Source organism: Protopterus annectens, chromosome 3.part1, assembly GCF_019279795.1.
Source record: "Protopterus annectens isolate FY-2018-M chromosome 3.part1, PAN1.0, whole genome shotgun sequence".
NCBI classification, from domain to species: Eukaryota; Metazoa; Chordata; order Ceratodontiformes; family Protopteridae; genus Protopterus; species Protopterus annectens.
Window position 1 is genome coordinate 1,264,518,178 of NC_056732.1, and position 24,653 is coordinate 1,264,542,830.

The 24,653-nt window shown below is 43.0% G+C and overlaps 1 protein-coding gene across 1 annotated transcript in view; it reads left to right on the forward strand.

Annotated features, from left to right (window-relative positions):
• The window catches only part of PYCR3 (pyrroline-5-carboxylate reductase 3), a 351,447-nt gene extending 331,975 nt beyond the window's left edge, over nt 1-19,472 (forward strand). The window contains exon 6 of the mRNA XM_044067325.1: nt 18,742-19,472. Within this exon, the coding sequence (XP_043923260.1) occupies nt 18,742-18,924 (183 nt within the window). The 3' untranslated portion in view covers nt 18,925-19,472. The remainder of the gene's footprint in view (nt 1-18,741) is intronic.
• The last annotated feature ends 5,181 nt before the right edge of the window (nt 19,473-24,653 follow it).

Genomic DNA, 24,653 nt, shown 5'->3' on the forward strand with positions numbered 1-24,653 from the left:
CTGGAGTTCCCTTTAACTTTGCTTTCTTATCTCAGACTTGAGCTCCGGTGGTTGATTCTGCAAATTTCTCTCAATCTGGGACTGCCTTTTCAGGTTCCAAATCCATTCCAAGAATTGCTCATGGAAGCCTCAGATCTGGGGTGGAGTGCTTCTTGCGGCCCTCTGAAAGTTCAGGGTCTCTGGCTTCCTCATCAGAGGTCAGACCTTATCAACATAAGAGATACTGGGTCTGCTTCTGGTTTGTAGGCTTTTCATTCCCTTTTTTTCTCCAGCCCTCTGAAAATCTTCAGACAATACCACTGTGATGTGGTATATCAACAAGCAGGAGGTAGGAGGTCTTATCTCCTTTGCAGGGTAGCTGTTCAGGCCTGAGATCTGGCTATCAGTTATCAGGAGGTTTACATTCCTTCAGAGCAGAATCTAGTCGCAGACTCTCTGGGCAGGTCCAGAACATAGGCTTACAAATAGCTGCTTCACAGAGATGTGTTTCTGGACATAGTCCATCGGTGGGGTATTCCTCAGGTAGATCATTTTGCCTCCCCTCTGAACAGACAACTTCCTCTGTTCTGCTCAAGAGTACCAAGTCCTCTGACTTGGAAAGTGGATGCCCTGTCTTCTCCTTGGTAGAGAATGTTTGTCTTCTTCCTTTGCTGCCAAAAGTTCTGCACAAGATCAGGCAGGACTTTCTCAAAATCGTGTTGGCAACTCCCTTTTGGCCAAGAAAGCACTGTTTCTAACTTTATTTTTCATCTGGCCAGGGGCAATCACCACAAATTATCTCACTGCGTGGGTCTTCTCACATAAGACAAGGGATCTCTTATCCATCCTCGCCTGTTCACTCTTCAAATGACAGTGGGTGATAGGGTTTTGATCCCCTTTAGGCACCTCTTTTCTGAGAATGTGCTTTGGGTTCTGCATCTGCAGGAGGCCAGGAAACCCACTACCAGAAAATCATATTTATCTAAATGGAAACTTTTTTTGTTTGTTGCCTCTCTTGCCATCAGTATCCCGTTTCACTAGGTGTTCACGTATTTGTGTGATCTGTTCCATGCTGTCTTGGCGTATTCTTCAGTTAAAGCACACCCATCGACAATCTCTGATGAACCCCCCCCCCCTGGCCTCTCAGTTTGAGGTCAAGTAATTTCTTAAACACTGTGATGAAAGGAGATACTGCCAGCACAGCTGGAAGTTTGTAAATAATTATATGCCATTGGTGAATATCAAAATGATTTATACAAGATGCTTCTGTTACAAATGTATTAAAACTGTAAGTTATGTGCATATCAAGCTGCTTCTATAGACGTGTGTGTTGAAAAGGTATTTGTAGAGTGCTGGGTTTGAAATGTAACCACATTGTGCCCTATTGGAAGAGAATACAAATGTACCTGCACTATTGTAACTGTTCAAATGTATGTGTTTAACAGAGGAAACTGGAGGCTTAGCCTCAGTCCAGCAAACTTTAGAAAAATATCTGAAATTAAATTACTGTATAGGCTACGCAATAAAGATGCTATCTCTCAAGTTTTCAATGCAGCTAGAGACACAAAGTCTGTACTAAGAAGCTTTCTGTATTGTCCTTGGAGCGAACTCATTTCTACCTTTGAAGCATGAAGGGATGCAATTGTTTTATGACTTCCAGCATTTGCCAAAGAACTGAACAAAAGCCCTTGTCTGTATATTTTTACAGGTAGGTGCTAAATGTTGCCAGCTTCTAGCAGTGGGGGTTTTGACCTGGGAACTAGAAGTCAGAAATGATGTCTTTCTGCAAGTTATCCCAGCAATAATATTTTAGATATTATTTTGAGAAGTCTCTCAGTGAGACAGAGCATTCCCTGTATTTGGTCGTGGACCGAACAAGAACCATTTACCACAACACCTGCTTTGGTCTAATGAAGTATGTTTCTAGGGAACAGTATAACTCTCTTATATACAGTCAGGAATATAGTGAAGTTTAGTTTAGATGTTTTTCTTTATTTGTGTGAGCCTGTACTGCAATGTTATTTTAAATATTTCCTGTGTTTTTGAACTCTGATGTCACTGTGAATATATATAATATATATATTTAAACATTTAATTGTGGCTAAACTGTGTAGAGGTATTTAAGTTTTGACAGTACTAGCATATTTATTTGGCGATATTGTGGGTCACTCCTAATAGCCTTCATCTTGGTCAAACTACCATTTGTATTACTATTAATATTACACAGCAGGATTGGACATGCTTTGTTAAGGGTCTTAAAGTAGCTGACGAGGAGTGACTGGTGGCAGTGGAAACTACCGTATAGTCTGGGCAGAAGGGGACATAGCCAGTAAACCTCTGCCAGCCTTTCCCAGGTGTGTGTCAGTGACTTGGGCAGGGACACAAAGCACTGGTTAGACAGAGAGAGTGCTGCAGGTCTAGGCTTGGCCACTCAGATGAGATCGCAATTCTGTAGCTGTGCCAGTAGGGTGTCTTATTGAGGATCTGGAGGAATAGGGAGAAACCAACTCTTGACTGACTGTGGTATCCGTGTGCTCTTAAGGGAAATTCCACTTGATGCAGAGAGCTGAATCTGGAAATACTGTGTATGTCCCTCTTCTCCTCCCATTGAACGTCCCCCACTGTTGCCAGTGGTGACGATTGAGGCTCCTTGATTACTAGTCCAGTGGAGGGTCATCACAACCTCGACTTTCATATCAGGTCCCCAGGAAAGCCTCCGGTGACTTCCTGGGACCTCAGTCTTGTACTTGAAAAATTGAGTCAAGCACCTTTTGAACCTGCTAGTTCAGCTTCTTTGCAATTTTGCACTTGAAAGACTGCTTTGACCTTGGCTTTTACTTCTGTCAAATGAGTGTCTGAACTTCAGGCTCTTACCTCTACTCCTCCTTTTTTAATTTTTCACAGAGATATAGTGTCTCTTTGTACTGAACCTTCTTTTATGCCCAAGGGGTTTAATGAGTTGTCTCTTAATCTATTCAACTTCCTTCCTTTTTCGCCTTCTCTGCAGGTTCTTCACACCTCGGACCTGCATAGACAACTTGGATATTATTTGGATAAAACAAAGGTTATTCACAAGTCTGAGCAACTGTTAGTTTCTTTTCATCCCAGGACTTTGGCTTTAGCTATTTCCGGGCAAAAAATCTCCTCCTGGAGCTCTAAGGCCATTTCCTTTTGTTGTTCTTTTCTTGGTAGATGGATTTCTTCATCTGTGAAGGCACATTCTGCTAAGGCAGTTGTTTCTTTTGGTGCTTTTTTTAAGGGTTTGGATACCAATGCCATCCTTGAGGCAGCTACTTGGTCCTTTGTTCATACTTTTACTAAGTATTACTAATTGTATGTCATTTCAAGGGCCAGGGCAGGTTTTCCCAGGGCTATTCTGCCTGGGTTTGTAGAGGGCTCTTCTATGCCTTCCTCCTCCCAAGCTTTCTCTTAAGCTCTTGTACTCCCCCTTCACTGAAGAATGCAGCAGCAGTGACATGGAAGGACATAGTACAATTGTGTAAAATCTTACCATAGCAGTAGATGTCCTTGGTCCCTCCCTCCTTCCCCAACTCTTTTATAGTTCTTCCCCCTGTGTTTTGTTTCCTTCCTGGCCGAGGGACTGTCACTTCCTTTCCCTTCTGATTTTTTTTCTTCTGGATGTGCATGCTCTCCTTTGTCCCTGAGGGTATTCTGTTACTCCTGGGGCAATTCATTTCTGAGTGTTTGCCCTATACCGTGTGTGGGGAGCATACGTATAATGTACAGTGCCTATAAGATCCAAAGGCTTTGGTACACTGGCCAGACGTTGGGCTGTGTTTGGAAAGACATCTCTTTTATTAAGAATACTGCAGCAGTGAAGAGGACATCTACTGCTGTGGTAAGATTTTACACAACTGCACTTTTGTTTACTGCATATCCAAAATTATGTTTACACCCAGAGTTTCATTTTACACACACAAACACACAGAGTCTGAAATATAATATTTTGGGTGTAATGTCTTTTCTTTCATCACACACAAACATCAAAGGATGTACTCAGTCAGATGTGGTTATTCTGGAAGGGGGAAGAGAAGAAAGTTTGCATGTTGTGTGTTTGGAAGCTGAATTACATCCTTGATGTCCATACAACTAGCAACAGTAAGAAAATCAAGACCACTGGTTCAGACCCAAAAGTATTTTATTCTCTAGCGCCTCGGTACAAAACCTTCCAGGAGTTACAAAATTCAGCTAAAAATGTGCTACCTTTTTATACAAAAAACACAAACTCAGTCAATCAATAATGCAATCAAACAGTTAAATAAAATACTTCCAATTAACCTCTCCATTCATTCCCATAGGGACCAAAGTTTCATATTTCAGAATAAAGACAGACTCCCTGTATAACAGTTTTTCTTTCAAAAGAATTTTATCATCATTTTCGTAGATTCATAAGTAGGTACTAGGCTATCAGCCCTAGGGCCTATACAAGCCTAGCCAAAAAAGGTACCCTGGCTTTCGCCACCCAAGAAAATTATTTTCCTGTGCCCCTGTCGAGCAGAGCCACAGAGGTGATTCCCAGGGTGAATTTCCTATTTCCTATCCAGTCATCAAGATTTTTCTTGGAGTGCTAATGAGGAGCTTTGTTTGATATAGATAGGTAGTTTGTTCCAGAGTACGGGAAGACTCTGTGACAGGAATTTATCCCTCCAGCATGTTCTGTTTATTGTGGTGACAAGGTTTAGGTCCCTAGAACGTTGCTCTAAAATACAACCTTGAAGCATAGAAAAACCACTACCATCTACATCTCTAAAATGATATGCCAAAATCTTGTCTTCCTTTTGATTTTTTATGTCCCTGACATGTTCCATTAACCTCACTTTAAAACTTTTTGTTTCACCAATATAAAAGAAACCACACAAGCATCTTAAGGTATAAATAACCCCCTTGCTGTTACATGAAAAACATCCACTTGGTACGTATTTGATTTTATTCACATATTCAAAGGAACACGTTATATATATTTGCAAATAGAACAACTATTGCATTTATAAGTGCCCATAGATGTTGGACAAACACCTACGTTATTTTTTGGTAAGACAGAATTTCCATGAACAAGCATGTCCTTTAAACTTGCTCCTCATTTGTATGACATCATAAGGTGCTTGCTTAAAATCCCCATCCTTGTGAAGAAAATGCCAATAATATCTTACAATACTACTAACGTTTTCACTTTGAATGTTAATTGTGCTAACAAAATACATTTGTTCATTCTTGTTTTCACCATTCTCCCTACCCCCCATTGACCCACAACCTGTCACCAACATTATTTCTTGATTTTTAACACAAAAAGTTTTTCCTTAGCTTCTTCTGTTGCTTTCCTACTATAACCTCTATTATAAAACATAATGTAAGTATTGTATATTTCTTCCAACAAATTTGTCTCAACATTGCGTATTCTAGATAATCTTAAAAATTCACCATATGGCAAATATGATAGAACATGGGGGGGATGACAACTAGTAGCATACAAGTACTGGCTTCCATCTACAAATTTCCTATGTACCCCAGTACAAATTTTGTCATTATCCAAACCCTTAAGTATCTGATCTAGATAAGAGACCTGGGTTCCATATTGTAGCCCATCAAAAGACAAGTTGAATCCCTGGATGTATTTAATTTCTTGCAGATTTCAAATATAGACAATTTATTTTACTTATTTTTTTTTTTGCAGACTCAAAGAAAATGGACCATATCACAAGAGGGTTATTCTGTGTGCAAAGGGAGCTAAAACTATTCTTTATGGATATTTCAAGAAAGAAATGAGAGCGCAACCCATATTTCAACTTTCATAATTATTTTTTAAATGCTATTATTCAATTATCACCTGTGACATAGGCAAACTTACATTTATATAAAAATAATCAAACCATATTAACAAGTTCACATTTACAAATATTATTGTTCACATCTAATGTTATATATCATATAAGCTAAGCAACATTACATAAGTTATTAAATTCCTGCCTTTTCTTAAACCTCATTCCTCCGCCAAAACATTTTTCTGCATGTATTCCCACAATTTACATTTTTTCTATGTAATTTACTCCTACCCTTTTCTAACGATCCCACTTCTTGTTCTGTTATCTCCGTTGCAATATTCACTACTTCAATTATAGTTTGTTTAGATTTTGATTTCCATTTGTAGTAATTGTTTTTTTGACAGCCACCAGAATTGGCCTTACCATGTCTAGGCAATTCAGAGCATGTATCCCAACTAAAAAAAAATAATAATAATTTCCTTAGTTACACTCATTTGTTAGCAATATTTCTTATTGAGTACACTGTAGGGAATTTGTAATGTCTGCCAATTTATACGCTCCCAAAACATGTTCCCGGTTACCTCTTTCTTCCCCATCATACTTCCAACATTTGCCATCTACCCGAGGAAAAGTTCTTTGGAATCTGCTTGGGGTATAAAATCTATGCAAACATTACCAGGCAAAAATCCTAAATATTCTACATCTTATTGCACATCTGGGAGCCATACAAATGCCCTCCCATTGTTTCTTTGTGAATTGTATATCTAATCTCTTCCTAATCTTTTCTGACCTCTTCTGATCGATTCCTATATTTATCATGCAATATTTTATATGCCGTACTAATTATCCCTTTTTTCTTTTTTTAACAGCAGCTTCTGTTAAGGAGTCAAAACCTCAGTCAGTGCACTTCTTTCATTTAGGATTCCCTTATTCCTTTCTCTTTTTTATACTCCGATATTAATCCCTGGTAGGGAGGTAATCACTAGCCTGCAATCCAAATGTCTTCTTGTTCTCTTCCCATTCTATTACCTTTCTTTCTCTGAGTACTTGTTCCCAATACCTTTTTCCTTTGCCATCTTCCTCCATTAAATTCTAGCCCCAAAGTTTCATAATTATGTTTGCAATAATTTCACAGAATGCCTGTTGCTGTTTTAATTACATTAGAATCTGGTAGCCTGCAAAGTTTCTTTAGAACTGGATCACAGAAAAATTATAAATATTACTTTTTTTCAAAGGAGCAACTGTTTTATACTCCAAAATATACATTTGCTTTGGTGTTAAACCATAGCGAAAGCCAGTATGCATTTGTTTCAGAAAGTGATGTTTTTCGAGTACTGACTTGTTCAGATAGAAATTGATATTAAAATGCTATTGTTAATTGGCACACTGAAGTCACGTGATGCAGCTGTTCCATTACTTCTGAACTTGGAAGTTTAATCAAATAACTGAAACACATTTTATAGCTGAATGTTTAGAAAAAAATAGCAATTGTCAGACTTTTCATTTCTATAACTCTGCATTTGTTTGGAGCACAAGTGAGCATGCATGGGCATTAGAATGTTCAGGCTGCAAAGGTCTGTTTTACTAATGTTCTGTAAAGGTTGGGTATATGACCTTTCTTCAGGTTGTGAAAAATATTACAATGCATATCCAGAACATATCTGTGAATTATTGCATTATAATTAAAACTTGTATATAATTATCTGTAAACATGCCCCCTCCAAAAATCCTTAAGCCATGCCAAATTAAGTGCCGAGCTGTGAGCAACTCTTTTTGACTGAAATTGTTGTTTTAAGTGTAATATGTGTCTTGGTATCCAAGGATAGTCCTTTGAAAAGCTTACTAAATGTTTAAAGGACTTTGGGGGGATGTCATCTTGCATGTAGAAACCAAATGAAGGCTTTTCACTATGACATTATGCAGAGTTAATTTTATTTAGATTATTTAAAGGGTTGTATCTGACTTCTTTTCCAAGTGGATAATGCAGTGCACATCCAGAACATATGTGTATGTATTGAGTGTGTATTGCATAATAACTGAAAATCATACATATTTATCCATAAAAGCAACATTTGTGTTACTGGAAGTATGTCATAGGTGTTTACTAGGCTAATGTTCCTGGGGCCTTTACAAGCCTAGCCCATAGGATTACCCCTGGTATCGTGCCACCCGACCTTGGTTCCCAGTGCCTCTGTCGAGTAAAGCCACTGGAGTGATCCCTGGGATGAATTTTCTATTTCCCATCCACTCATCAAGATTTCTCTTGGAGGGCCAGTGAGGTGCTCTGCTTGACATGTATGGGAAGTCTGTTCCATAGCATTGGAAGTCTCTGGGTTATGAACCTGTCCCTCCAGCATGTTCTGTTGATTGTGATAATGAGGTTGAGATCTCTGGATCATGTGGTGTGGAAGAACTGGGATTTCTTTAGATGTAGCATTTCTAACAGAGCTGGGTCAGACGTGGCTTTGTAAGTCAAGCAAAGATCACCTCTAAGTAGGCAATATGAGACACAGAATAGTTGGAGTTTTTTTAGTTTGTCCACATAGGACAAATGTTTAAGGCCTAGGATCCTCTTTGTGAGGTACTTTTGCGACCTCTCCAGTTGTTGCAGGTGTTTAGTGAGGTACATGCCAGATGGGGCATTGTACTTAATGATTAACCTAATGAGGGAAGAGTAGAGGGAGACAGTCACCTCTTTCTTCTTGGATGCAAAACCCTTAGTAATGAGATGTGCCACACAGAAGGACTTTCTGACCACAGTGCCAGTGTGATGGTCAAAAGAGAGGCTGCTGTCAACTTGTGTTCCCAGATCTGTTATAACACCTTCTGTGTTAAGTGGACTACCATTGATGTGGTAATTCATGGGAACTGGGTTTTTCCCAAAGAGGATGACGACAGATTTTTTGGCATTGAGCTTAAGGCCATGGTTCTGACACCAGTTGTTGGTCAAAGTGAGGCCTTTCTGTAGGATGTCAACATCATTCGGGGAGTTAATAATAGCTCCCAACTTGCAATTGTCTGCAAACTTTGTCAGCCAGAGTCCCTTTGTGTTTGCCTGGACTTCAGAGAAGTAAATACCAAATAGGAGAGGACCCAGGACTGAACCCTGTGGGACTTCACTCGTGACTGGTTGGCAGTCTGACTTGGAGTCAGCAATTTTCTCACCGTGGGTTCTACCTGTGAGCTAGTTTGCAACCCACGTAGTGATATAGGGGTTGATGCCTAGCTTAGTGAGTTTTTCTATGATTCCTGGGTGGGGAATGGTATCAAAGGCCTTGGCCAGATCAAGGTAGGCTGTATGAACCACCTTGCCTACATCCACAGCTCTGTTGACTGACTCATAGAAGTCGACCACGTTGAGCAGGCATGATCTTCCCTTCACAAAACCAAACTGTGTGGGATCCAGAGTTTGGAGATTCCCTATATCCTTGTTTATTAGGTCCATGATGATGCGTTCCATAGCTTTGCATATCAGACTCATCATGCTAATTGGGTGATAGTTCCCAGGGTCTGTAGTCGCTCGTCCTTTGTGGAGAGGGATGACTGTAGCAGTGTGCCATTCGGTAGGAACAAAGCCTGAGGTGAGGCTGTGATTGAATAGGGCACACAGGTGAGGTGCCAGTTCACTCTGCAGTTCATGTAGAACACAGCCAGTGATATTGTCAGGTCCCATAGGAGCTGTATTCTTGGCCTTGGACAGTGCTGTTTTAACCTGTGCAGCAGTAATACTGGGTGCCTGGCAATCTACTGGTATTGTGATTGGTCCATGGGGGGTAAAGTTGGCACTGAATCTGTCGGCCAGTATATTGGCAATATCTATTAGCTCTGTATGGAAGATACCATTGTGCAGTAGCTCAGAGCAAATCTGGGTATTGCCATGGAGATTCTTTACATAACTATAGAGGGCCTTCTAGTTTTCTTCACTATCTGCTGCAATTCTGTTTTTCATAGCTAGCTTTAGAGGATTTGATGAGGGATCACAACTTTTTGTTGAGGCTGGTAAGTGAGTTTTTCCAGTCTTGGGACTTCATCATATTCCGCATCAGTTTCCTCCTTCTGTTGTAGAATTTGTTTATGGCAAGGGGCCACCAGATTGGCTTCCTTTTTTGGAAGAGAGTGTCTTGGTTCTGTTGGGTATGATGAGATCCATGCATTTATGTACGTGTTCGTACAATGCATTGGTGTATGATTCGGTGGTCATGCAACTGATCTCCGTTTGCATGGGTGCTGTGAAGTTAGCCACCTCTGTTTTTAGGAGCCCAAAGTTAGCATTGGAGAAGTTTTTCATGGTGGTTACCTTTGTGGGTGGGTGGGGGGGACATGGATTTCCAAGGTGATTAGTTTGTGGTCGGATCTAACCAGAGAGGAGTTGACTATTGTTGTAGAACAATGGTTGCCCATGTTAGTAATGAACAGGTCAAAGATGTTGCTACCTGTAGTGGGGATAAGAATGAGCTGGTCCAGGGCATTGGAATTAATGAATTCCAGGAAACGTTAGGCAAGTGTATTGGTACATGAGTAGTTTTCCCAGTTAATAGAGGGGTAGTTTGTTGCCTAGTATGCAAGGTTGGACCCTAATATTCTCCAGGGTCTTAGGAACGTGGAGTGAGATCCTTGGGACATGGATGGGGGACCTATAGCAGGCTACGACCTGAATCGTTGTCTTACCCAATGTTAGCTGCACCTGAAGTATCTCAGATGAGTAATGTTGGGCTACTAGTCTGGAGGTGTGCACATCCTTTATGAATATGGAATATGGAAACACCACCACATTTGGAGCTTTGGTACAAGTTCTGGGGCCGAAAGGTGTGGAATGTTGTAGCCTGGTAGTGCAGGGGGCTTTCTGCTGCCTTGAACCAGGTCTCTGTTACGGCACAAATGTTGATATTCTCCATTTTAAGGAGTACTTCAAGCGAGTGCATTTTGAGATTTAGACTTCTAGCGTTGAGCAGCATGACCCTCAGATTGCATTTGTTTGTAGCTGTTATGGTGGTAATTTGTTTTTTGGAACACTGCCTAAAAAAGGCACTATAGGGGTGGCAAGAGCCTTGGCCAGTATCCGGAAATCCAGGGGTGAGAGATACAGGCCATCTCTGGCAAAGCATCGAGGTCTGTCAGTCATGTCATCCCAGGCAGACAGATACTGTATTTCCCCTTAGAATGACACCAGAAACGTAGCCAGTTGTTGATATCAATCATTTTCCACTTGTACTGTGGTATAATTCTGGGTGATGGTAGGATACTGCTCAGGGCTAGGGAGGTACATTTCAGGTTATTCACATCCATATGTACAATGGCAGAGTCATATTTGTATATGTTGAGAGACCTGGGTGCATGCGTGCGTTATGTGGCAGATCCTGGCGCCTGACAGGCAGCTGACTTAACTTTCTCCTTATTCAGCCTAGTGAGTGGAACATCCGTGTGCCTCACTATCGAGTCATCTATGACTAGTGTGTCGGGCTTGCTGTTTTGCCTTAGGGGCTTTGGTTGAGTGGCACACTGTTTAGGTGAGTTGTGTCACGTGATTAGTGTTGTGTTGTGGTGGTTGAGTGCGTTTTTGCCTTGGAGGTCTCTGCATTTTGGTTAGACTTTTATTGAGAGCCCCCGCGAAGGTGGGTGTGTGGTTTGTGTTTTTATGTGAAAGCAGTGCTGGTCTGTGTTCTGGAGGGTTATTTGCTCCATGTAGTGTGATGCAAGTGTTGACATTCTCCTGTTGACCAGCTATTCCGGTCTTTGCTGGAGAGTGCGTGGCTTCCAGTTTGGATATACAAGTGCATCTCTCGCAAGTCTGAATGTTGGGAGGTAAGAGGAGAGGGTTGTCAGTGTACATGAGGCAGTTGCTACATTGCCTCAGGATGCCCAAGTTCACCAGATTAATAGGAGAATGTACAGGGAACTGACCTTTAGACATGCCTGGAGGAGTGGGCTTTAATAATAAGTACTGGAGCTGTTTCCTTGTAGAATGTTTAGTGCTGGTAGCACTTTTATGTGCTACAACAATTGCTACAAGAAGTCTAGTAAATTGCTAGACTAATAAGTTAGTAAAAGTGCAGAAGAGGAGAGAACTAGTCGATATAAGGGAAAAATGGAAGAGCAGACTTTGGCACAGCTCAGAAGCTTACAAACAGTCCTGGATACAGCAAATCTGTATCTGGACTAGACTAGTTACAGCGAAGATGGGAAACAAGCGCAAATGTGGGCTTTTTAAACCAGAAAGTTGAAAGGGATGGAAAAACTGCCCAAACGGCCAATAAACTACAATTTCTGGGCCAGAAACCACTCCTCTTGTGGTAGATAGGCTACCTAGTGCTTACCACTTTCACTGATAAGCTAGAAGGCATCCCTCCAACACAGAAAGGCTTGGGGGGCTCAGAAGCTTATATACAGTCCTGGATACAGCAAATCTGTACCTGGACTAGAGTAGTTACAGGAAAGGCGGGAAAAGCGCAAATGCGGGCTTTTAAAACAGAAAGTTGAAAGAGATGGAAAAACTGCCCAAACGGCCAATATACTACAATTTCTGGGCCAGAAACCACTCCTGTTGTGGTAGATAGGCTACCTATTGCTCACCACTCCCACTGATAAGCTAGAAGGCTTGGGGGCTCAGAAGCTTACAAACAGTCCTTGATACAGCAAATCTGTATCTGAGCTAGACTAGGTACAGGAAAGGCAAAAAACAATGGCAAATGACCCAGTCAGCCTTGAGTGGCACATATCCTTAAGGCCAGAATAAGAGTCGTAAGTACAGTGTATGCCTCAGTGTCTAAGTTAGTAAGGAGTCTGAAAGGGCTTCCTTAATACAGGAATATTTACTTTTCTTTCATACACTTTGAGGCCAAATTCTTTGCATTGCAGTTTAATTCAAAAAGTGAAGGAGACTGTTGAAGTCCTAGACCGGTCATCTTTTTTAATGTCTCCATGTGCAGGTCTGCTGCTTATTTTGTGGCAACAGTCAGAATACCCTGTCTAGATAATTTTCTAGGTGAACGCTTTAAAACCGGGTCTGCAGCCTCCCCAGCATAATCTTTCCTCTTGGTTTCATCAAATGGTTATGTTTTAAACCTTTACTTTAGGTTTTCCTTCAGACTCTTATCTCATTATTTCAATGCAGTTTCTGGAGTTCTTAAATCAGTTATTGCCAGAATAGATCCACAAGACATCAGAACCTTCTTAATTGTTCCTGTTAGATGGAATCTGAAGGTCGTCACAACTTTGGACTCTTTTCTTACTGCTGAGCGGTAGTCCCTTGATTTGCACATATTTTGGTAACACTTTTCACTCTTTTTCATTGTTGTGCTGTATTTGCAGCATCCATGTAGTCATTTGATTTCAATATAATTAGCTCCATCATCTTTTAAAGATTAGGATTCAAGCATTAGAGATCTCGTCAGAGCCATTCCTCACAAATGCTTGCACTGTATGTTGGACATGTACTGCTAACGTGGTTCAGGTTTGTTGTTTTTTTTTTTTTTCTATACCAAAATGGATTTTTTTGTATGGAAATGTCTCCACTAGCTTTTTTGACCCCAGTGAATATTAAGACAGTTTTCCAACAAATTTATGTTTCTTACTGAGGTTGTCGAAACCAAAGTGTAAGCAACTGAATTTACATATTTGGGAGTATTTGTAAGGGGAGTATCTGAAATATTTTTATCTTTAAACTTAGCCCTCAATGTTGATCTTGTCTTTATTCACTCCAGATAGCTTTAACTTTGATTGCGATGGCTGCCAAGAAAGTCATTATGAGAAGGAGGACATCCCGTCATCTACAGTGCAATGAAAAAGTATTTGCTCCTTCCTGAGTTCTTATTTTTTTGTATGTTTGGCACACTTAAATGTTTCAGATCATCAAGCAAATGTTAATATTAGACAAAGATAACCCAAGTAAACACAAAATGCAGTTTTTTAGTGATGATTTTATTTATTAAGGAAATAAACTATCCAAACCTACATGGCCCTATATGAAAAAGTAATTGCCCTCTAAAACTAATGACTTGTTGTGTCACCCTTAGCAGCAGCAACTGCAGTCAAGCGTTTGCGATAACTGGCAATGAGTCTTTCACATCACTTTTGAGGAATTTTGGCCCACTCTTTGCAGAATTGTTTTAATTCAGCCATATTGGAGGGTTTTGGAGCATGAACTGCCCTTTTTAAGGTCATGCCACAGCATCTCAATTGGATTCAAGGCCGGACTTTGACTAGGCCACTCCAAAACCTTCATTTTGTTAAGCCATTTAGAGGTGCACTTGCTGGTGTGTTTTGGATCATTGTCCTGCTGCAGAACCCAAATGCGCTTCAGCTTGAGATCACGAACTGATGGCTGGACATTCTCCTTCAGAATTTTTTGGTAGAGCACAGAATTCATGGTTCCATCAATCACAGCAAGTCGTCCAGGTCTAGAAGCAGCAAAGCAGACCCAGACCATCACACTAGCACTACCATGTTTGACTGCCGGCATGATGTTCTTTTTCTGAAATGCTGTGTTACTTTTATGCCAGATGTAACGGGACGCACACCTCCCAAAAAGTTCAACTTTTGTTTTGTCAGTCCACAGAATATTTTCCCAAAAGTCTTGGGGATCATCAAGATGTTTTTTGGCAAAAGTGAGACAAGCTTTTATGTTATTTTTGATCAGCAGTGGTTTTTTGCCTTGGAACTCTGCAATGCATGTCATTTTTGCCCACTCTCTTTCTTATGGTTGAGTCAACTACCTCTTAGGTAATAATCTCCTCTCCAAAACCCAACGTGGTTTCAGGCCATATCACAGCACTACCTCCACTCTTCTCTCCTTCACCAACACTATACTTCATCACAAAATCAATGGCTTTTTCTGTACTGTTGTATTTCTAGATCTCTCAAAGGCCTTTGACATGGTGTCTCTGAGCTAATACTCTCTACTCTCCCCAACCTCTCATTCTCACAATCAGCCTGCAACTGGTTCCACAGCTATCTACACGGACAACAGCAGTCCGTAATCTGGGACGATAACCTATCACCTCACCTCCCAGTTACTGTCAGAGTTCTAAAAGGGTCTGTCCTTGGCCCTCTGCTATTCTCACTTTTCACTAACAACCTACATACTGCCACCAAACAAGCATCTCTTATACAGTATACAGATGACTCTACTCTCATCTGCTCTGCCCCCACTCTACCAGAACTACAACAAATCACACAGGAATCATTCTCTTCTGTAGAAAGCTGGCTATCCAATGCTCAGCTCCTTCTCAACCCAAGTAAGACAAAACTTCTCCTGTTCCAACCTTCTAAAGCCACCCAAAACACCCCCACTTCAACATTCTCACCAAAGACAATACCATCATCTCTCCGTCAGAACACACAAAATTACTCGGTGGGGAAATAGACAACAAACTTAGATTTGACACGCACATATCTCTCACAATAAAAAAGTTCACAAGAAACGTGGTGCATTATATCGAAGCTGCCAATTCCTAACCAAGGCGGCTAGAATCTCCATAGCCAATTCCCAGTTAATCTCCACCCTGCTGTATGCATCCTCCATACTTCCCAACCTTAAACAGACAGACCTACGCACGCTGTGGATGCTTGTTACAACAAATTGCTAAATTTGCCACTGGAACCTCCTACTCCAGCCGTCATTGTATCTCCCTTAAAGAACTAAACTGGCTAGAACTACTACAACTCCTTCACTTTAATCAACTCACCCTCACTCATAAACTTATTAACCATCCCCATAACATCCCTTCAAACCCTTCTCCAACCCTGTCACTCCACTAGGCCCCTAAGATCAAGCACCAAAAATCAACTCACTGTTATCAAACCCAAAAACTTAGCAGGAGAAGCCATATTTTCATGTAGCATATCTAAACTTTGGAACAATCTTCCACCCTCTATAACTACTGTACCTTCCAGCAGCCTTTTCAAGACTGCACTCAAGTTCCACTTAAATTTGCACTGGCTTTGTCCTTGTTGTGCTCCAGACTAACATTCCCCCCCCCCACACCTAGACACTTAACCCAGCTATACTACTGCCACTACTAACCACATAAAATCTTGTCTGACAACTTTGTCACTAATATTATAAACGACAAGAAACTATCTTAACTTGCAATGTTTACTGTATATACTGTTGATAATCAATATCTTGTTATTGTATTAAAGCCAACAACTTGTAATGTTGTTTACTATTGCTGCAACTTTGTATCTCTATTTATCATGTGCATGATGTGGAGCTTTTCTCAACGGGCATCCGCTGAAAAAGGACCTGCATCCAGTCGGAATTTCCTGGTAAACAAATGTAAATAAAATAAATGAACACTGATCTTAACTGAGGCAAGTGAGGCCAGCAGTTCTTTAGATGTTGTTATGGGTTCTTTTGTGACCTCTTGGATGAGTCGTCCCTGTGCTCTTTGGGGTAATTTTTGTAGGCCAACCACACCTGGGAAGAATCACCACTGTTCCTTGTTTTCTCCATTTGTGGATAATGGCTCTCACTGTGGTTCGCTGGAGTCCCAAAGCTTTAGAAATTTTTTGTAACCTTTTCCAGACTGATAGATGTCAATTACTTTGTTTCTCATCTGTTCCAGACTTTCTTTAGAGCGTGGCATGAATTTCTTTAGATCACGACATGATGTCTTCCTTTTTGGGATCTTTTGGCCTACTTCACTTTGTCTGACAGGTTCTGTTTAAATGATCTCTTGATTCAACAGGTCTGGCAGTAATCAGGCCTGTGTGTAGCTAATGAAACTGAACTCAGCTTTCCCAAAAATATGATTAACCACAGATACTTCATGATTTAACAAGGGGGGCAATTACTTTTTGACATAGGGCCATGTAGGTTTCGATAGTTTTTTTTCTCCTGAAGTAACATCATCACTTAAAAACTGCATTTTGTGTTTACTTGGGTTATCTTTGTCTAATATTTGTCTAATATTTAAATTTGTTTGATGATCTGAAACATTTAAGTGTGACAAACATGCAAAAAATAAGAAATCAGGAAGGGGCAAATACTTTTTTATTGCACTATACCTACTGTTAGTGGGTTTCATTTAGGCCTTTAGACTCCACTTTTCAGCTCTTTTTCTGTCTACTGTATCCTTTCTCTTTCTTCATTTTCTCCTTTCTCTGCATAATTAATGAGTTAGGAGATTTACAATGCTGAAAGTTTATTACAGCCTAGCTTATTTGTTAGTTATTTTCTGTCATTGTATAGTACACATTTATTTATTATGGTTGCAGTTAAACTCATTGCCCCAGAGTTGTATTTTCTGAATCATTATGGTTAACTTGCATAACTTAAGTGAGACTATTTGTGGTTCTGTATAAAATGGTTGTTAAATAAAGTTATATACTTGAGGCTTTTTAAGATATTGTCTCCACAGAGCTAGACAACAAAGTTAGACTTGTAAGGATATTTCAGGATAATGGTCTGCACAGTTCCTTTTATTCAAGTTTATGTAATGGATGGTTATGTGACTTCTCTTTAAGATAAGAAAAGTGATATATGTCATGAGTCTAGTTATGTTGAGCTGGCATTTATGTCATTAATCAGAACAAATTTATATATGGGTCTACTTCACAAACCTGAAAGCTCACTTACCCAACTTTCAGAAGACCGAAACGAAAAAAAAAAAAAAAACTCCAGAAGTCCGACCACTCTAAACACCCAACATTTCACTACAGCTTAAGTAACTGCTTGGCCAACCCAACAAACAAACTTAAACCGAAGCAAGAAAAACTCACCCATGTGGGGGCTTTGCCCCCCATACCCCCCCCCATGTGGGGCACTACTGCAGAAGTAAGGGGCAAAGGTCAACATGCTGGCCAAGCGGTTACTTGCCTGTAGTGAAATGTTGGTGTTCCGAGTGGTCGTTTTTTTGTTTTTTGATAGTTGGGTAAGTGAGCTTTCGGGTTTCTGAAGGGGACCCATATCCCGTGTGTGTGTGTATATATATGTATATATATATATATATATATATATATATATATATATATATATATACACACACACACACACACACACACACACACACACACACACACACACACACACATATAAATCTCCATATAAGACAGATTTTCCACCCTTGGAAATATGGTAGCAACCCCTACCCAAGTAAATTATAATATGAGGGTCCATACAGCTCTTTGTTCCTAAAATCACAAACTGAGTGCAGACTATAGGTAAGCATCATGATATTTCTCCTGCTTTGCTTGCTCACAGCAGGCATAAGCATGACAAGCCTTGTCTGACAAGCATATTTAATATCAGAATAATGTTTTTATTGGTATAATATCAAAATTAAAAAATAATATTTCTAAAAAGTGGCATTTCTTCTTAAGCAAAAAAAAAAGTTTATGTGCAGAATGGCATTACGTTTGAGGTTCTAAGTTTACCTTTTGTTTTGTACATTGTATAAATGTAAACAATTGTAAAGTATTGCAGAAGTATGGCCATTTCTAGCCAAGATCAAAATGTCCACTAGAAACTGACAAACAGCAGTGTTTCTAGAATATTCGGTTTAAAACAATCGTAGAGTTGGTTCTTTTTAGACTGACAAATGTAAAAACTGCTAAAATAAGTATTTACTGTTTTTATAGCATAAGGCTAAAAGTATATGAGACTTCTGAATAAGAGAGATTTTTCAGTCTTCTAAATGCTGTGTCATTACAAACTGCACTAAAAAGTTAGATTTTTATTAAAAAGAGAGATGCAGCTGCATTGCACTTGAAGCTCGGAGCACTGTCTAAAGACTTTGCTAGGTAAGTATTCCATGGCATTTCCCTGTACATTTGATTAGAATAGGTTAGTCCATTTTAAAGCTGCAACCCTTTGACAGTGTGCATTAAAGGCATGAGCTTCTAGAAAGTGGTCATTGTCAAAAAGGTTAACAAATTGTTTCTGTTTATCCTTGTTCTGTTGTTTCAGGTTATGTTTCTTACATTTATTGTTGTCCAGAAGTACCTTTTTACCCATGTAAAACTGATTATTCTTTGATGTTAGGGAGGGGCAAAGATGATCCTGGAGACAGGAGACCACCCTGCTAAACTAAAGAGCGATGTCTGCACTCCTGGAGGAACTACCATCCATGGTCTTCATGAACTGGAGAAGGGCAGTCTACGTGCTACTGTCATGAATGCTGTTGAAGCAGCTACTACTAGAGCTCGGGAACTTGGAAAAAAGTAGAATGCCTTTGTGCCTAGAAAAGGGGACATTTCAACATTCCAGTTTATTAATACGAGTTATTTAAAGTGACAGAAGCATAAGTAAATTAGAAGAATTGACATTAAGCAAGTAGTTGCTATAGTTGTAAAGGTACCATTAGTAACAACATGCCTGTTGCTTGGAATATATACAGCTCTATACACCCATTCTCTCAGCTTCTGTTTAGTATACTGACTAGGAATTATAATTATGCCTTTTATAGTGCAAACACAGTGCTGTTAAGTGACTCCCTCAGGTTCACAAAGCTGATATGGAGTAGTTATGGAGTGGCTAACAGGATACGTATGTCTCAAGTTTAACTGCATAAGGTAGTAAGTGCTGTCTAGACTTAACACCTTGTCTACTGTAATTAAAAATATACATTTTCTGTGCCTTGTTTCACCTTGGTTTTCTGCCAGATTACTATAAGCACTTTATTGAAGAATACATGTGTATAAATAGACCTGGGGAATTTATATGTATTTCATTTTGTTGCCCAATAAAGTTTTTTTTAATAGCCAGTGACCAGATGATTTTGTTCAGTGTACCATTATTTATAGCTGTAGAAAGAAATTCATATTTTGTTGTGTGTGTATATCGATGCATTTTAAAACCCTAACCACCAGAAAATGAAAAAAAAAAAACTTCATCAGAAAATGAAACTAACAATCTGAAGTAGGAGATTCATTTGTCTGCAACCTGTGGTTATGGATCCGATATCGGATCCGAACCGGCATGGTTTACCAGCTATGGATCCGAGCTCTCAGCTCCTCCCCTCACCCATAATGCCCTGCTGTCCCTACATGACCCCAGATCTAGTTTGCCGCGCTGGTGACCAGATTGGTGTTCTTGAGCTCTTCAGCTAAGTGGTTTTACAAAGTTCTTATACTGTTAAAATTTAATTGTTTTGAAAAGTTGAGTGAAAGTTTAGGATTCCCTTTTTGGTAGTTATACTTGTTTAGTAATTTAATATCTTTTTTACTTAGTTTCCCTCCCCTCGCTGGTAGCGTAGTGTGTGTTTGGGCCTGTTGTGTGTGTTTAGTTACTTTAACTTTTTCCCTTTAGTTTAAGTAACTTTTTAGCTATTAGGATGTCAGAACAACCTAAAGCTGTTTTTTCTAAGTGCTCCGGGTGTGGCCATAAGCTTTCCCTTGCTGATGGCCACACTCGGTGCGTTCGATGCCTTGGGGTTGAACACCTCACTTCTGGATGTTCCATTTGTGCAGGGTTCAACCCCAGGGCATTGAAGGAGCGGAGGTCTAAGCTGGTTCTGGCGGGACTTTTGCCCCCGGATTCGGCTCCGGCCTCCGCTCCTTCGGGGAACTGCTGACGGTTACCTTCTCTCCGACTCCCCCTCCTCCTCCTGGGACTCAACCTCCCTGTAGTGGTTCGGAGGAGAGGGAAGCTAGAAAGAAGGACCGGAGGGAGAAGCACCATAAGCGGCGGGCCGAGACCTCTGTTTCGGCCCCGCCTGCTAAGCGGGCTTCTCCTCCGGCCTCCTTGTCTGCTGGTTCTCCCCCTCCTCGGCTCCGGTCACCCGTGTGCTTTTCACCGGGACCTGAGGAGGAGGAGACCCGATCTCCGTCGAGGCTATCCAGGAGGCACTCAAGGCCTACCTCGGTAGCCTCGTCGAGATCGACCTATAGCTTGTCAGACGCTGATCTGGACCGGATGATGAGAAGGTTCATCCAGGCCCAGATGCAGATGGGAGTGCTCTTGCCTCCCCCTCTGGGGGGGAGCTCGACCCCTTTCTTTAAACCTATTGCTCCTTCTCCGACCCGCTACCCGGGTTCGGAGCAGTTGGAGCCGAGCAGCTTCGGAGCCGGGGGTGGGTCGGCGCCGATAGTACTCGGTACTTCGGATCCGACCCTGCCCTCGAGTGCTTCGGATCCGACCTCTCGGAGCCTGGATCTGAGCTTCGGATCCGGGGGGATCAGTGCACCTTCGGCGCCGTCTGTGTCGGAGCGCACTGTCCCTTCAGATCCGAGCGCTTCGGCGCCAGCTCCGATCCACTCCTCGGATCCAAGGGGGAGCCGATTTTCAGATCCTTTGGTCGAGGTCGGCTCCCCTTCGGCGTTTGATGTAGTGGAGAGGGCCCTGTTGAGGGTCTCCGGACCCCCGGCACTTGCTTCGGCTCTGTCCCGCGCTCCATCTGTACTGGGTCAGGCTTCCACCATCTGGCCCTTGGGACAGCCCGCTCCTTTGCCCCAAGTTGTTCCCTTGGAACAGGTCGCTGTTTGCGAGGAGTCCTCTGACAGCCCCCCGGAGGATGTTCCCCGCAAACATACGTGCAAAAGGAGGCACATTGACTCCCCCGAGTCGCTCACAGAAAACACGGACTTGGAGGAAGGGGAAGGCTCCCCAAGATCACCCCCTGAGGATGTCTCATTTGGAGACATCATGGAAATGCTCCGCATAAGGGGGGGGGTGGTCTGCCCCCAAGTCTTCCTCGGACGAGTCCGTGTTCTTGGAGGCATTTGAAGTGGGCCCGTCTACCTCTTGGATGTCCCCTCATGCCGACCCCCTGGTGGACCTCATTACCACCAGGGCGTGGAAGGAACCGGACACCGTGGAGCCAATCCCAAAAAGGCCCGACCATATTCTCAGTTCCCCGGCTGACCGTGCCCATTGGAGTAAGGGGCCTCTGGTAGATGCCATGTTGACGGCGGCTGCCACCAAGAGGGAACTTGCTCAGGAGAGTCCCTCAGTCCATCCCCCAGCAAGGAGTCTCGGATGATGGACCGCTTGGGGAAGCGGATGTTTAGTTCAGCGACCTTCTCAGTGAGGGCGCTGAACTACCTGGCACATGTGATTAGGGTGCAGCGCGATCTTATAAAAGAATACGCTGCATCCCCCCCAGAGTCCATGTCGGAGGAGGACAGAGTGCTGCACTCCACCCGTATGGCCACTCTCAGGTCCGTCACTAATACTTCTATGCGGCTACTGTCCCATGCTACGGAAGGTGCCGCTAGAGCCGCAGGGGCAGGCCTAGTTACCAGACGTCAGGCCTGGCTCCGTCATTGCGATTTCACGGAGCCCTTCAAGACGTCATTTGCGAAACGCCCCTTTCGATGGTTTTGCCCTCTTTGGCAAAACTGTTCGTGACACTTTGACCCAGAGCGAAAAGGACAGGAAGACGCTGTCTGCCGTCGGAATCACTTCTCTGTACCCCAGAGGCCCTATTCTAGGAACCAAAAGGGTCAGAAGAAGATGTGGTTCCGGAAGTCGCAGCAATCCCAGCCTGCTCCGGACAACCAGTCCTTCCATGGCAGTGGAGGACAGGGAGGACGCCGCCCCAGGGGCAGAGGGGCTCCCAGGAACTTCGGGTCCAGAAAACCCTTCTCTGAATAGCCCGCGCAGCAGCCCTGAAGGGTTGCCCGGCTGCTCCACTCTGGAGGCAGTCGGGGGACGTTTTTCGGAGCACCTAGCGGCATGGGAGTCCATAACATCAGACCGCTGGGTCCTCCAGATCATATCCAGAGGATACCGTATCCCTTTTCGTCACATGCCAAAATTGAAGTCCCTCCCCGACGTTCCACCCGGTCAGTGGGAGGCCACTTTGGCAGAAATTGGCCATCTGCTAAAGAAAAGAGCCATCCAGCCCATCCCCCCAGACAAGATCGGATCAGGGTTCTACTCCAGGTTCTTTTAGTGCCAAAAGACGGGGGATCTAAGACCAATTTTAGACCTTTCACTCTTGAACCTGGCAGTTCCCAAGGAGAAATTCCGAATGGTTACATTGCAGTCTATTCTCCCCCTTCTGGGAGAAAACCACTGGATGTGCTCCATAGACCTCAAGGATGCGTACTACCATATACTAATGGACAGGCGCTCCAGGAGGTTTCTCCGCTTCCGGCTGGGAGCCAGTCACTACCAATTCCGGGTCCTTCCCTTTGGTCTCACCACAGCCCCCAGGGTGTTCACCAAAGTATTAGCAGTGGTAGCGGCCCACCTGAGGCTTCAGGGGGTGCAGGTCTTTCCCTACCTGGACGACTGGCTTCTCACCGCCCCAACAAGGCATCTACTTCTCTTGGCGTGAGACTCCTTTCTCCATCTTGCTCCTCGTCTGGGCATCACAATAAACACAAAAAAATCCAACCTAGCACCCACGCAGTTCATAGATTTTATAGGTGCCAGGTTAGACACGAGGAGATTGAGAGCCTTCCTCACTGCGGACAGAGTTCAAAACCTGCAGCTCCAGGTGCGGGCCATTCTCCACTCAAGCTCAGTTCCAGCGGAGTTGGTCCTGAGGGCCCTAGGGTCCATGGCGGCAGCGATAGCGCTTCTTCCTCTCGCCAGGTTCAATATGCACATCCTTCAATGGACACTCCTAGTTCAGTGGTCGTATCTTGCTCTTCCTATGCATCATCCCATTGCGATCAGCAAGGCTTGCAAGCGGTCCCTCCTGTGGTGGCTACACTCTCCAGATCTCCACGGAGGCCGCCCCTTTTGTGCCTCTCCCCCTCTCGCCACGGTGACCACGGACGCCTCCTGCCTCGGGTGGGGGGGCATTTTTCAGGCCGGACGGTCCAAGGCACGTGGAACGATTCAGAGACCTCACTGCATATCAACGTTCTAGAGATGAGAGCAGTGCTCTTAGCGTTGCTAGCACTTCAGGCCTTTCTTCCCTTGGGAACAATTGCGATTCAATCGGACAACATGTCTGTTGTCTGGTATATCAACAAACAAAGAGGAACCAGGTCTTACCCTCTTTGTCGAGAAGCCATGAGAGTGTGGGAATGGGCAATCTCCACCAACCGCTTTCTCATAGCAACGCATATTCCGGGTCGGTCCAACATCCTGGCGGACAAACTCAGTCGCACCATTCTCACCCCTTACGAGTGGTCTCTCAATACTCAGGTAGCGGAACGCATCTTCGCACGGTGGGGAACTCCTTGTTGCGATCTTTTTGCATCTCCCTCAAACACCAAGTGCGACAGTTTTTTCGCTCTAATACCTCCTCCCGGAGGTGCCCCAAGAGACGCTCTGGTGCATGCTTGGCCACCCGGTCTTCTTTATGCTTATCCCCCCTTGCCTCTGATGCTCCAAGTTCTTCAGAAAGCCTCTCGGTTGGGGTGCAGGATGATTCTCATTGCTCCATTTTGGCCTCGACAGATCTGCTTCCCTTTCCTAAGGTCTCACTCAGTGAATCCTCCTTGGATTCTAGATCCCATTCCGGATCTGATATCTCATCCATCCCGCTTATCTCCCCCGAACCTGGACAACCTGAAGCTGATCGCTTGGCTGCTCCAGTTCCACTCCTGATCAGGACTCCCGGTATTTCGTCCCCTGTTAAGGCCATCCTGGTGGCAGCTCATAAGCCATCCACTAGGAAAGTCTACCGCAGTAAGTGGAAACGGTTCTCCTTGTGGGCGGAGCGGCAAGGCCTAAACCCCTTCAGAGTTCCCCTTCCTCTGGTGCTTGACTTCTTAACCACTCTGTTTAATGATGGTGCCAGCAGTTCCACGGTCAAAGTACAACTTGCGGCAATTTCTCATTATCATATTGGTCATGACTCCAGTCCACTGATGTCTGCCAAATTGTGTAAGATTTTCCTAAAAGGTACTTTCCTTCTCAGGCCCCCTGTAAAGCAAGTGGTTCCTCCTTGGGACCTTTCTTTAGTCCTCCAGGCCTTGACCGCCCCCCCCCCCTTCGAACCGGCGGCTACGGTAAATCTGAAATTCTTATCTTTCAAGACCGCCTTTTTAGTA